This window comes from Rhodamnia argentea, chromosome 5 (genome assembly GCF_020921035.1).
Source record: "Rhodamnia argentea isolate NSW1041297 chromosome 5, ASM2092103v1, whole genome shotgun sequence".
Lineage (NCBI taxonomy): Eukaryota > Viridiplantae > Streptophyta > Magnoliopsida > Myrtales > Myrtaceae > Rhodamnia > Rhodamnia argentea.
This window is the reverse complement of record NC_063154.1, coordinates 31,082,930-31,096,675: the sequence shown is the minus strand read 5'-3', so window position 1 is coordinate 31,096,675 and position 13,746 is coordinate 31,082,930. Positions and strand designations below refer to the sequence as shown.

General features: G+C 40.2%; 2 protein-coding genes across 2 annotated transcripts; both read left to right on the top strand.

Moving 5' to 3' along the window:
* The first annotated feature begins 455 nt into the window (after positions 1–455).
* Positions 456–4,526, top strand: LOC115733107 (probable disease resistance protein At4g27220). The gene is made up of 2 exons (XM_030663776.2): positions 456–3,321; positions 4,230–4,526. Exons 1-2 carry the CDS (start codon positions 457–459, stop codon positions 4,524–4,526), a joined length of 3,162 nt encoding a protein of 1,053 aa, XP_030519636.2. The 5' UTR covers position 456.
* Positions 4,527–8,089: 3,563 nt separating this feature from the next.
* On the top strand, positions 8,090–11,516 carry LOC125315330. Its single transcript, XM_048279790.1, has 4 exons — positions 8,090–8,671; positions 8,885–8,916; positions 9,270–9,597; positions 11,025–11,516. The coding sequence occupies exons 1-4, from the start codon at positions 8,090–8,092 to the stop codon at positions 11,514–11,516; spliced, it is 1,434 nt and encodes a 477-aa protein (XP_048135747.1).
* The last annotated feature ends 2,230 nt before the right edge of the window (positions 11,517–13,746 follow it).

The window sequence follows — 13,746 nt, the reverse complement described above, 5'->3', positions numbered from 1 at the left end:
TGACATGAATCGAAGTCTCAATATGATAAATAGGAAAAAAAAGAAAGGTACAGAGTGAATACTAAGATTTGGATTTTACCATACTTGTTCCTTAGGAAACTGAAAGCGAAAAGGAGAACAAAGAAAAGGTAAAAGAGCCTTGACGAACAAAAAGGCACAATCAAAGATTTGGATTTGGTACTACTTGTGTTTAGAGCTTGCTCTCTCCATCTACACGGAAGGTGTTTTCTCTGTTTCGCTCTTCCTTCTTCATTCCTATTTTGCACTCAACTTCTTCTCCTTCTTCGTCTCTCATTGTTCTTGCTCTGTTTTGCTCTTCCTTCTCCGCCGCGCAACCATTCTTCCTCCAGCTCTTCTTCTTCCTCCCCCTCCTCCTCCTCAGTGTTTGCAGCTCTTTTTCATCACTTTCTCTCTCTCCGTGTCTCTCTATTTTCTCGCTCCGTGTTTCTCAGAAAAATGTCCGTCGATCCTGTCGTCTCTATTCTGTGGGATGTCTTGAAGTGGGTAGTTATTCCCATCAAGCGTCAATTCGGATATGTGATGTCCTCCAAGAGATACGCCCGGGATCTTCAGAAGGAAGTGGGGAAGCTGGAGTCCGAGGATGAGAGGATCCAGAATGCCGTGCGAGAGGCCGGAGACAATCTTCGGCATGTCCACAGTCACGTCAGTGAGTGGCAGGGAAGTGCTGAGAAGGTCTTGAGGGAGTCGGGAGAACTGTTGGGAGACTTCGAAAAGGCGAGCAAGACTTGCTGCTACGGGACTCTTCCTGACCCCAATTTTCGCTATCAGTTCAGCAGGAAGGCCAAGGACAAGATCGAAGTCATTCAGGACCTCGCTAGAAAAGGCTGTGAATTCAAGGAATTGAACGACATCTCCTCCAGAGCTCCAGCTCCGGGGATTGTCACTGCTCGGACTCGGACCAGGAGAGAGGGCAAAGAAGTCGTCCAGTCGACCACTGCCACGGCCTCTGCTTCTTCTGCCTCTACGTCAATTAGGGACGATGGTGTCATCAAATCCAGAGCTCAGATGATAAGGGACATCATAGACGCTCTTGCTGATAACAGCAACCGAGTGGTCGGGGTTTACGGGATGGGCGGGGTTGGCAAGTCCACCCTTTTGGTGGATACCGAAAGGAGAATACGGGAAGAGAAATCATTCGATCTGGTAGCTAAGGCTGACGTGTCAGAAAATCCAGACGTCAAGAGGATTCAAGGAGAGATCGCGCATTCGTTGGGCCTGGACATAAAGAACGAAGAGTATATCAACGTGCGAGCAGAGCGTCTGCACACAAGGTTGGAAAAGGAGGAGAGGGAGAAAAAGAAGGTGCTCATAATACTGGACAACCTCTGGGAGAGGCTGGACTTGGACAAAGTCGGCATTCCTTGCGGACCTGGCAACAAAGCTAGAGGATGCAAGTTGTTGTTGACGGCGAGAGATCAACGTGTTTTGCGAAGGGAAATGCTCTGTGACAGCGCCTTCCTCCTTGGTGGGCTGGAAAACGTAGAGGCAAAGAGATTGTTTGAGAAGACGGTGGGAGGCAAAGTTACCGTTGAGTTGGAACCCTTGGTGGAGGAAGCACTCCGCATATCTGCAGGTTTGCCTTTCCTAATTGTCGCGATATCAAAGCTTTTTATAGACACTAGTTACTCTGAATGTGACTACGCTTTGAAACAAATCTGGAGCGAAGATACTGGTAAAGTGATAACTAAAAGGCTGCAACTTAGTTATGGTCGTATAAGCGAGGAGGCCAAGTCATTGTTACGACTTTGTGTTGCTTATGGCGTCTCTAAACCATATCCCGACTACTTGGCGAGGTACGGCTTCGGTTTGCGGATATTTCAAGGAGTTAGCAGCGTGCAAGAAGCTAGAGTTAGGTTGGGCTCACTGATCCATACTCTGCAAGCCTCCTCCCTTTTATTAGACGGTGAAGAAGACGCGGGTGGTTTTAAGATTCATGACTTGGTTCGTGAGTTTGTTGCCTCGTTTGCATCAACAAATCGCCCTCTTCTCATTTTGAAAGATAAAGATAAGTGGGAAACAACGTTGTCGGAGGAGAGGCTCAAAATTTGTGAGGCGATATGCTTTCCCTACGTCGATTTGGAGGAGCTTCCCAAAGAATTAATCTGTCCGGAATTGCGTATCTTTTTGCTGCTTGAAAACGAAAGATCTCTTGAGATCTCGGATTCGTATTTCAACTCTATGAAGAATCTCATGGCCTTAGATCTTAGCGGAATACGTCTCAGTCGTTCGCCTTCGCCGTTTCAATTCATGGAGAACTTACACACTTTGTGTGTCGATGATTGTTCAGTAGAGGATGTGTCCGTTCTTGGCAAGCTAAAAGGCCTCCAAATTCTCAGCCTTCAGCACTCGGACATTCAGCAATTGCCAAAAGAAATAGGGCAACTAACGGAGCTGAGGTTGTTAGATTTGGATTATTGTTCAAAACTACAGATAATTGAACCGGGTGTCCTTGGAAGGTTGACCAAATTGGAGGAGTTGTATATGAAGGATAGCTTTGATCGATGGAGTGCTGGGGAGCAAACTCCAGCAACAAATGCCGGTCTCATTGAATTGAATAACATGAAGAATCTCCGCACTCTGCATGTATCCATTCCCAATCCAAGTGCGCTCCCAAGGGATCTAGATGTTGAGAAGTTAACCAAGTACAAAATCCAAATAGGTGATGTACGGGGCTGGGGAGACTACAAAGGATCGAGGATGTTGGAGCTCAACTTGGATGGAACAAGCGATGTTCTTCGAAAAGAATGCTTTCAAAGTATCTTAGCCAAAGCTGACGCTTTGTATTTGTACAAGTTGGACAGAACTGAGAAAAGTATTTCCGCATTATCCTCGGAAGGTTTTCCAAAATTAAAGCATCTACAGGTGGAGGATAGTCCTTCCTTCCGTTGCATCCTCGAACGGTCTTCCCTTCCTACTTTTGAGGCGTTGGAGACGCTACTTCTCAATAATCTCATCAACTTGGAGAAGATATTATGCACCAAAAATATCTCCATCGGGTCCTTCAGCACATTAAAAGTAGTACGAGTTGAGGGATGCGACAAGATAGAGGTTCTTTTTCCTCGTTCGGTGGCGAGAGAACTTCCACAGCTAGAAGAGATCAAAGTCGTCGGTTGCAAGTTAATGCGGGGGATTGTAGAAGCTGATGGTGATCGTGGCAAATTTGAGTTGCCTAAGTTGCGGGTATTGAAATTGTATTGGTTGCCAAATATCGAGAATTTTATCACCACCGGGTCGTCTCCCTCGAGGAGTACATCGGACGACCAAATTGGCACTCAAATTGCATTCTTCAACGGACAACAGGTAACTTTCTATTAAAAGAGTATTAATTATTAATTAAAATTTCCTCCCTTTGCTAATTAGGTGTAACGCATGTTAAGATTCTTTCAATTTGTTATTTTCTATGTATTTTCTTCATAATTGCCTTGTCCGTTCATGCCTTAGATAAAGCAAAATCTTCCGTATCTCCTACTTCAGTAGAAATCCAACTAACTGAATGAAATTCATGTAAATTAATGTTTTGATAGGTTCCGAGTTATTTTAAAATTACATTCTGCAAGCACATCTACATTAACTGGGTTTCATAAAGCAAAATTGAAGGGGATTTGTTGGCATTAACGTAATTTCTAGGTAAAGTTAGTTCTAATCATTCGAAATGGATTCCATTGAATTTAGTTACTAAACTTTGTTATTATCCCCAAAATGTATAACATGCTAACCTAATTGACGCACATTTTTTTTGTGTATTATACTTGAATAAGCACTTTAGTCATTGCGTAGCCCCATAATTGTAAGAGCACAGATTGCGTGTAGCATGGACAGATATATTTGTATGGACTTTTGGCATTTGATATCCTGTTTAAATTGATGGGGCCCAAGACTCCTGCAACATGATAGTTTTCCTCGTCATGAAGAGTCGTGGAAAAATAAATTGTGGGCCCCACAATCCATTATGTCTAAGTACTGCTTATCTTCTTTTTATGCTTGTGAGCTTCCACGAAAAGGGCTTGCTTTCAATGATAATGGAAACTAGAAACACACGAGTACGGTGATTTTCTTAATCTGTTTGTTCGTTTTTTTCTTCTTCTTCTTTTCTTTTTGTGCAACCCAATAATTCCTTTCACCCCTTGGTACTCATCTATATTTACATCTTGAAAGTTCATGAATTTTAGATTTAACTAAATTACCAATTTCATGAACGAATTCCGCAGGATGCCTTTCCACATTTGGAGACATTAGAAGTCAATGGCTTGGACAACATCGGGTTCATGTTTTCCCCATCTATGGTTAAATCTCTCGCACAATTAAGAAAGCTAAATGTAAGCTTTGGCAAGAAGATGGAGGCGATCATTACGGAGGAAGAAGGGTTGGCAGTGGAAATATCAGAAACTCTGGCATTTCCTATGTTAGCCCATTTATCCTTACAATATTTGAAAAGTTTAAAGTGCTTCTCTCATAGTAAGTGTAAGATTGATTTATTCTTTTCATCAATGAAGATCTTTTTGTAGATGGATCCATCCCGACAATGCAAATGTTGACATTCTTTTCATCCAACGAAAAAATGATGACGGGTTCACGAGAAGCTCGAAGTCAAGACAACGTCCAATCACGCTGTACTTCACTCTTCAATCGAGAGGTATGTCATTAACGTTATGTCAAAATATTAAATATAACAAAAAGATTGAATTATTCGGGAGACAAAGCATAGCCAAAACAAAAACTAACCAAATTACTTACAAAGTGTACTTTGATTAAAATATTTTAAAAGAAAATGAGTAGTGTACAAGCGCGAGTGTTGAGAGTTGCCGGCATGTTTTATGATTTGCAATTTCTTCCTTTTAATTTCTCTAGAAATAGTTTCTATAAAGATGGTTGAATATCTCCCGTGAAAGGGTAATACAATTGCAGAACATGAGCTTACTCACTAGCCTTCAGAAAGCGGCCTTTCACTCGCTTCACGGTATTAGCTCTGGTCTTCCTTGACTCATACCGTATGTGCTCATAGATGTAGTTGGACGTACTTTTGACACAACAAACACAAAATTTGTGTTTGATATCCTGTTAAATTGGTTATTGATAGTGATTTATTAACATTAAAGAGAAGTTAGTACACTAAGGACAAACAATTGCGTAGCTAAGGAAAGCACGCGGCTATTTTGTCTAGCAAAAATCGATGGTGGGGCCCAAGACTCCAGCAATGTAAGTTGAGGGCCCCACAAGGCAGTGTGTCTACGACTGTTATCCTTCCCAATTGTGGCCCGCCTTCAAAGATAATTTGCACGCGGTACGGCATGGATAGAGATATATTTGTACGGACTTTTGGCATTTGATATCTTGTTTAAATTGGTAGGGCCTAATACTCCCGCAACATGATAGTTTTCCTCATCCGTAAAGAGTCATGGAAATGTAAATTGTGGGCCCCACAATTTTCTTTTCCTACTTTCATCTTCCACGAAAAGAGAGAGCTTGCTTTCAATGATAATGGAACTACTAAGCATTGCGCATTTCATTGGGCTTCCTTCCTTTATTCTATGGATGGAATACAATTGGCTCACTAATCAAATTAAGCTTTGCATTCCGAGCTCTTTACCAAAAGAAAGATTGGAAACTAGAAACGATATTATTATCTTGATTTTCTTACTCTGTTTTTTTTTTTTTTGTTATTCTTTCTTTTTCCCTTTATGTGGAACTCAATAATTTCCCCCACCCCTCGGTACTCATCTATATTTACATCTTGGAGGCCCCTAGGTTCATAATTATGTTTAATCTCTTATTCCGTGAGTGAATACCGCGGGTTGACTTTCGAGATTGGAAACATTAGAAATCAGCAGCTCGGGTAACCACGGTTTTATGTTCTTCCCATCCATGGTTAAATTTGTCATAAAACTGAGAAAACTAAGCGTAAGCAATTGCAAGAAGATGGAAGCGATCATTATGGAGGAAAAAGGGGTTGGGAATGGAATCATCAGAAACTCTTGCATTCCCGATGCGTAACGTTACGTCAAAATATTAAATATAACAAAAGGATTAAAATATGCAGGAGACAAAGCATAGCCAAAATAAAAACTAACTAAATTACTTTTAAAGTGTGCTTCGGCTATAAAATTTTAAAAGAAAACGAGTAGTGTTGAAAGTTGCTGACATGTTTTATGAGTTGCAATTTCCTATTTTCAATTTCTCTGAAAATAGTTTCCATAAAGATGGTAGAACATCTCTCGTGGTATCTGCACAAAACATGAATGGGTAATACAATTGCGGAACAGGATTTGTAAAAGCTTTCCGAGATTTAGAAGAAACTTAAAACTCTCAGCAACCTCTCATTTACAATATCTTCTTCTTCTTTCCCTCCCCCCCGCGATCGAAGGAAGCGGCGCCATTAGGGTCCAGGGCTTTTGGAAATCACCCCTTTGAGTTATCGCATGCACTGCAAGACCATTCTTATGAAACTCTTGTTAAAGAAATAAAATACATTTCGGCTGAGTCATCCGACTCGTCGAGTGGATAGTGGAAGAATGTTTCAATAGAAAAAATGCCAAAAAAGAGAGTACTTTACAGGCGGGTCCACTTGGACTAAAGTGAAAGCAATATAAGCCGTTCACCTAAAATGTTGCCTATGCAGCCAAAGAGGCCGTGAAAATGGGCCCTCCCACAAGATTAATATGTCGACTTTGATAGATAATCTTAATCTTTCAAAATTGAGACAGAATCACCAATTTTGTGTATTCATAATTTACATTTTGACACTCATTTATATTTATATCTTGGAAGTTCAGGAATCGTAATTCTACTGAATCACCAATTTTGCGAGTGAATACCTGCGGGTTACATTTCCTAGCTTGGAGACATTAGACATCTATAGAATGGATAACATCAAGATGATATGGGGCAATCAAGCTGCTGCGGATTCTTTCCCTAATCTAAAATCGCTTCATGTGTATCGATGCAATAAGCTAAAGTGTGTATGGGATAAGGAACTCCACCATCAAGTTAAATTCCAGTGTCTACATTCTATTTGCATTTCCTCCTGCAAGAGCCTCACCTCTCTATTTCCAGCCTCGATAGTTAGAAACCTAACGCAACTTGAGGAGCTGGAGATCCGTGAATGTGGTATTGCAGAACTCATCGAGAAGGACAAAGGAGTAAGAGTTCCCGGGTTTGATTTCCCACAGTTAACCTCCCTCCAACTTGAGCATCTTACGGAATTGAAGTGTCTCTACACCGGAACACATACTTCCCATTGGCCAGCATTAAAGACCTTGAGGGTGGATGGGCGTAACAAAGCGGACATACTTGCTTCCCAAATTGAGAATGAGATGCCACGTCATAAACAACCTCTCTTCTTGATAGAAAAGGTACGACCCAAGATTATTTGTTTTGATTCAATGGTGGATATTTGAAGTGATCCTTGCGACTACAGCTAAGCATCTCATACAAGTAGCTCCACATATGAAGATGTAAACCGTAAGACTCACCTTGATACCATAGAAATATTTCAACATTGAAACATCGCATTGTCAGACGAATCAAATGCATTTTCGTTGATCCCATTTTATTTGAGATTTAGGCTAATTCTTACGGTTTAGCTCTCTCCTAAGTGCTTCAAAGATGAAAACACGTGGCATGTGTTGTGATCTTACTAACCTACAAGTGTGTTGTCTAATTTGGCTTAAAGATTACCGATGTAAAGCTAAAAACGGAAAGATGTGACATTATTGTTGATGTTAATCACCGAACTTTGTGCAATTGTGACTGTAATTGATGCGGAAGTTATTTTCACAAGGGATATATCTTTAGAAACGCGGATGTAAGGAGTTACTTGAGTTTAGTGTGGGTACAAGTCAAATTTAAAAGATTAATGATAAAGGGTCTTTTTATATGTAGGAACATTTCCTTCCGTCGAATCACATAAGACTCAACATTTTAAAATGCAATTATTGTGGGCGATGTGCGGGACTAAAGTCATCGTACCTGAGTTGTCTTTCAAATAAGCCAACTTTAAGTTCTGATTTGATTATTCTTTCAGGGCGCATTCCCTAATCTCGAAGAGTTGGAATTGGATTTATGCGAACGGATGGAGATATTGCATGGGGATTTTCATGATGAAGAATTTTTCTGCAAGCTTAGAGTTCTTGAGCTTCGTCATCTTTCCAAGGAATCTGGAACATCCACAAGTCGTTTTATTGAGAGTTTAACCAAATTGGAAGAGCTAGTCATACGTGAATCTTATCCGGAACAGCCAAGCAACAATGTGGAAGCCATGGAAGGCCCTAGTCAAGAGCAAAAAGTAATATTACCCTTTTCAAGACAAATTAAACATTTGAAGGCTCTAAATGTGTCATATTGTGATGGGTTATCAAGTATGTTTACACCAACAATAGCTGAAAATTTGGTGGCTCTCACAAAATTGAGGATAAGTAATTGCAGGATATTGACAGAAGTTATTAGTGACAAGGGAAGTAAGGAGGGGCACGAAGTGGCTTTCCATCATTTGAAATGTATGGAGCTTGATGGGTTGATAGAGTTGAAATGTTTCAGCTCGGGTGGATGCGCTTTAATATTCCCTCTCTTGGAAGATGTCATTGTGAATGTATGTCCCAACATGAAGTTCTTCTCCGAGGGGCCAATAGAGGCACCAAAGCTGGATAGAGTAAAAGTAGTTACGACGAAGGCATCAAAGCCGGATAGAGGAAAAGCGATTCTGACGAAATTTTGGAAGGAAAACCTCAACATGACCATCCAAAATATGTTTAAAGAAATGGTATGCATCAACTTCTAAAATCTATGCAATTGGATGTTTTTGATCACCAACAAAATAATTGTTTTTTGCTAACTAGAATTTTATGTTTAATGATGCATTTTCTAACAGGCTACGATTGTTGGGGCTGAGTTTGTGAGGCTGTTTGAGTTCCCGAGCTCTTTAAAAAGTGGCACAACGAACATAATCCCATCAATTCATCTTGGCAATTAGAAACTCTAGTGGTGGATAAGTGTCCATCATTTATAAACGCTATGCCATCCAAATTGATGCTTGTTTTGGAGAAAATGACGAACTTGCATGTGCGCGATTGCAAGTCTTTGGAAGAAATATTCGATCTTCAAGGGCTTGAGGCTGTGGAAAGCACTCGGGTGCTACCTTGCTTAAAGAATTTGAATTTCATCAATCTACCGAAGTTGAGGCAACTATGGAACAAAGATCTTCAAGGAACGATGCGCTTCAATTCTCTATGTTCTCTGACTCTTTATAAATGCAGCAACTCGAGACATGCTTTCACTCCATCGATGGCTTGGTGCCTTGCCAATATATATCATATGGAAATAAGGGAGTGTGATCGGATGGAAGGAGTGATCGAAGATGAAGGGCAAGGAAGCGCAGTGGAGAAGATTTCATTCCCGAGGCTTCGTCGGATGATACTGAAACGGTTGCCCAATTTGACTAGTTTCCTATTGAGAAAGAATCACACGCTGGATTGTCACAAAATACAATATCTGAGGATTTCCCGCTGCCCCAAAATGAGAAGTTTGACTTGGCAGTCTTCAATGGATATCGACCATGGCACACCTTCACTTTTCACTCCACGGGTTAGTCTTCTTTTCCCGAATCCAATGCTTTTGTTTTTCAGATAAATCATCTAGTCAAATGAGTGCACGCGGCACATGAAACAATTTTTGTTCCAGAGCAATGTGACATGCGATTTTGGTTTTTTGTTTGGGTAAAAAAAAAAAATCCTCCGAACACGGCATCAATCAAGGATAAGAAATTGGTTTCCTCTTACACCCAATTCTTGCCAGTGGTTGGATCCGAATCTTCTCAATGTAGAACTAGTAAATTAACCCAATTTGCTTTGTCTAAGATCATAACATAGGTCATTTATTCAAGTCGTTATGTTGCCCGTGCCTATTACGAATTAATTTTCTTTCGACACAAAAATTTCCATAAATAATAAAGACAAAACTAGTAAACAATTGACGTTATTTTTTTTATCTTGTTTGCCATCAAATTTTCATAAGCAATATTCGCAATTAGTATTAGTGTTGAATAAGCAGTGGTGCTCATAGTAAATAGAGGAAATAATCTCTGTCGCGAGAAGACGCATTGAATTGTGTCGGACTCGAGTTGCAAATTAATTATAAGTGAAGTTGCTCTACTCTCGTTTGTGCTCCCATTCCGTGGCTTATTGATCTCAGCCATCGATTCATCCGTACCTGGATGATACTAAGATAATGAGACCGATTCAAGTTTGCTAATAATTTCTGGATTTTTCTAAATCTAGTAAAGATGAAGATGGGAAGTTATTTTTTTTCAATAGATGAAAAAGATAATGTAGAACCAGCTCATACCTGTCGTTAGAGCGTTGTTTACTTGCACCCACCAGCGTGGCATTGGAGCCGACTTTAGGAAGAGAGAAGAAGAATATGTGTGTGTGTGTGTGTATATATATATATATATATATATACCGACCGAATTGAAGCACGTGTGTCAAACCCGCTTTGAACCGTGCTTTAGTTTCAATCATTCCTTGAATTAAATAAATCTAAGAAATTCTTAGCTTATCTAATGTTGTATCATCAAAAGATTAACACAACCAACTTTGATAATGATTAGGGCAAACAAATCTGGCAAATTGCATGTTCCCCTTGGAGTGCTCTAAACTTTGATAATGATCAGTGCAAGCTGCTTTTTAATTTTTAATATTCATCATTGCAACTTTCCAAAAGTTAAAGGAATAAGGCGTCGCCAGTATTAAGTATCAATTAAACTACGTAAAAGCCGATGCTCAATGTACTAGTGATTATAAATGCATTTATCATTTTCATGTTCTTTGCAATGCAATATACCAGGACTTAGTCATCAGTCAACCGAAATGAGAGCATCGATTAGCCCCTCCTTGTTTATGTCACTAATAGGCTCTTGCATTCTCATGATATGTGAGAGCTAGGGAACTTTGGAAATTCCGTATAACTCAATATAATCACATTCGTTGTGTCATTTTTTCTCAATATGGCAGGTACAATTTCTTGGGCTTGAGCAGATTGTTCTCTCTCACATGGACAATTTAAGCAAAATATGGACCGACAATCCTCTAGATACTCTCACTTTTGACTCTGTGCTGGAAGTGAAGGTCAAAAACTGCGAGAGCCTCGAAAATCTATTTCCGCATTGGGTGGCTACAAGTCTAACCCAACTTGGGAAGCTTCAAGTGGAGTCTTGTAGGATCGAGGAAATAGTCGCTAAGGGAGACAACACTCCACACTCCAACATTGCTCAAGTTCTTTTTCCGAAACTAACCTCTTTGGTGTTACATGATGTGCCACGACTCAAGACCTTCTGCCCTAACTTGCCGACTTTGAATTGGCAATTCTTGAAGGAGCTGCAAGTGACTCACTGTGATAAACTCAACATGTTGTCTTTTGCGGCATCCATGAGCAAGTGCCCTCAGAGAGATGATCAAGAGGACCTTTCAAACCAAGAAGTGCACTCTTCGTTTGAGAGGGTATGATTTCATCTGCTTTTCCTCAGTTTCTACTTAGTTCTTTAAAGTACCCACTAATCTCATGTCCTCTAAGTAATCATGTCACGTTATGATACTACAGAAAATATGATCTATCTTGCCAATCTGTTTGTCGACAACGGAAGATATGTTTAATGTCTCAAGTATACTTTTCATTTGTGGAAACATCTAGGAGATTCCATTACGTAGAACTACAAAAATAATAACGGATTTCTGTTGACTACACAATATGTTCGTAATCTACTCCTATCTAATGGTGCTCCTTGGGGAAGTCAATGAGGATTCACACGAGATCCTCTCCATTGTTGACCCATGTCCTGCGTTGTACTTTCATGTTCTATTTTTTCTTTCTACAAACTCTTAAGAAAAATAAAATCAAACAAATTTTTTTTAAACTTATTCTTTAATTCGCCCATTATACTCCATGTCTGCTTCACTATAAAAATTGCAAAACCCCTTACCTATGAGTTTGCAAACGTCATAAGATATCTCTTACATATTAAGCACGCTTTTAAGTTTGTGGACCCCATAATTTTTAGAAACATTATGAGTGCACCTCATTACAAAAAATTCCAGATAGATATATCTAATATAGGAGGAATTTGGTGAGCTGGAGGGCTCTGGAATTTAGATTCACTCTACCATACTCTACTTGAGATTTGTATGCAGAGCTCTTTAGATTTAATGAATTGTAAGAAGATGCCACCTATCACGTAAATCAAATGAAATAGGTTTACCTTTCACAACTAGTGATTTATTGCTAAATTTAATTTACTTCTCTCATTGTATTGGCAATTTGGCAGGACTTTCCGAACTTAGAGAGGCTTTTATTAGTCCATAAAGATATTGAGATGATAGAAAATGGGAAATTTCCCGATGACATCTTTGGCAAGCCAAAAGCACTTACATTGGCATGCTTCCATGATGAAAAGTCTGTCTTTCCTCCCAGATTACTACTAGAGAGATTTGAGAATATGGAAAGTCTTGAGTTCTTCTGTAGCTCTTTTGAAGATATATTCCCCGATGGAGGGATTATTGACGAGGGAAAACATCCTGTGCTTGAAAGTTTAAGAGTACTTAAGTTGAGCAAGCTACGCAAGTTAAAACGTGTGTGGAGAGAAGACTATTCAGTGTCCAAAATTCTTCCGAGCATCGAAACACTTGAGGTCCGGGATTGTCCCGATTTGACGGTACTATTTCTAGCCGTGACATCCTTCCGGAATTTGACGAAGTTGGTGGTGAAGAATTCCTTTGGATTGGTATATCTAGGAACGACTTCAACGATAGCAAGTTTGGTGCATCTTAGAGAGATGACTATAATAGGATGTGAAAGAATGAAAGAAGTAGTGGCAAAAGATGAAAATGAAGAAAGAAAAGTGATTTCTTTTAGGAATCTTGGTATATTGAAACTCCGTAATATGCCAAGCCTAGAATGCTTCTCCTCCACCACAAGTTGCATCTTGAGGTTTCCATCCTTGTGGTGGATTGAAGTGGAAGAGTGCCCCAAAATGAAGATCTTTTCAAAGGGTACGCTAAGCACGCCAGAGCTAGATACCGGGACACTGTTTGGATATGACTGGGAACGCATCCGGAAGTGGGAGGGTGATCTCAATAGAGCCATAAAAAGGTTGTCGTCATAAACAAATATATATGCACAATTAAAAATGAGGTAAAGTAGATCCAATTGAAATTGATATCTTTCACAATTTTCATTTTCCCCTTTTCCCTTTGCCCCCCGAGAGAGAGAGAGAGAGAGAGAGGAAGGAGAAAAGTCGAATGAAGATGAGATATTTTCATCTTTCGTTTCTTTGCTTCGGTCAGGCGACGTCATCATCAACCCCAATTGGATTTTTCTTGCGAGCTGAACAGTGCGCCGCGCCCTCCCACCATTGCTGGAGAGAAGACGAAAGTAAGTGCGACGCCGGAGATCTCGACAGTCCTCACTTCATCAAAGATGATACTCTCTTTTCACTCTCGAATCCGGCCAATTCGTGTCTTCACAGTCGCTTCGCCCATGATTTCTCCATTCTGCCAGAATTTCTTCCAATTTTCGTGTCTTCTTGCCCCTAAATTAGTCCAAGTCGGAAGCTGGTTTTCGTAAAACCTTCCTCGATTGCCGTCTTTTTTCAGCTAGGGCTCTGTTTTTCCCTTTTGCGCCTGTGACTTGAAGATCTTGTAGGCTACCTTAGAGTCTGAAAGCACTAGTCCTCAAATCAAA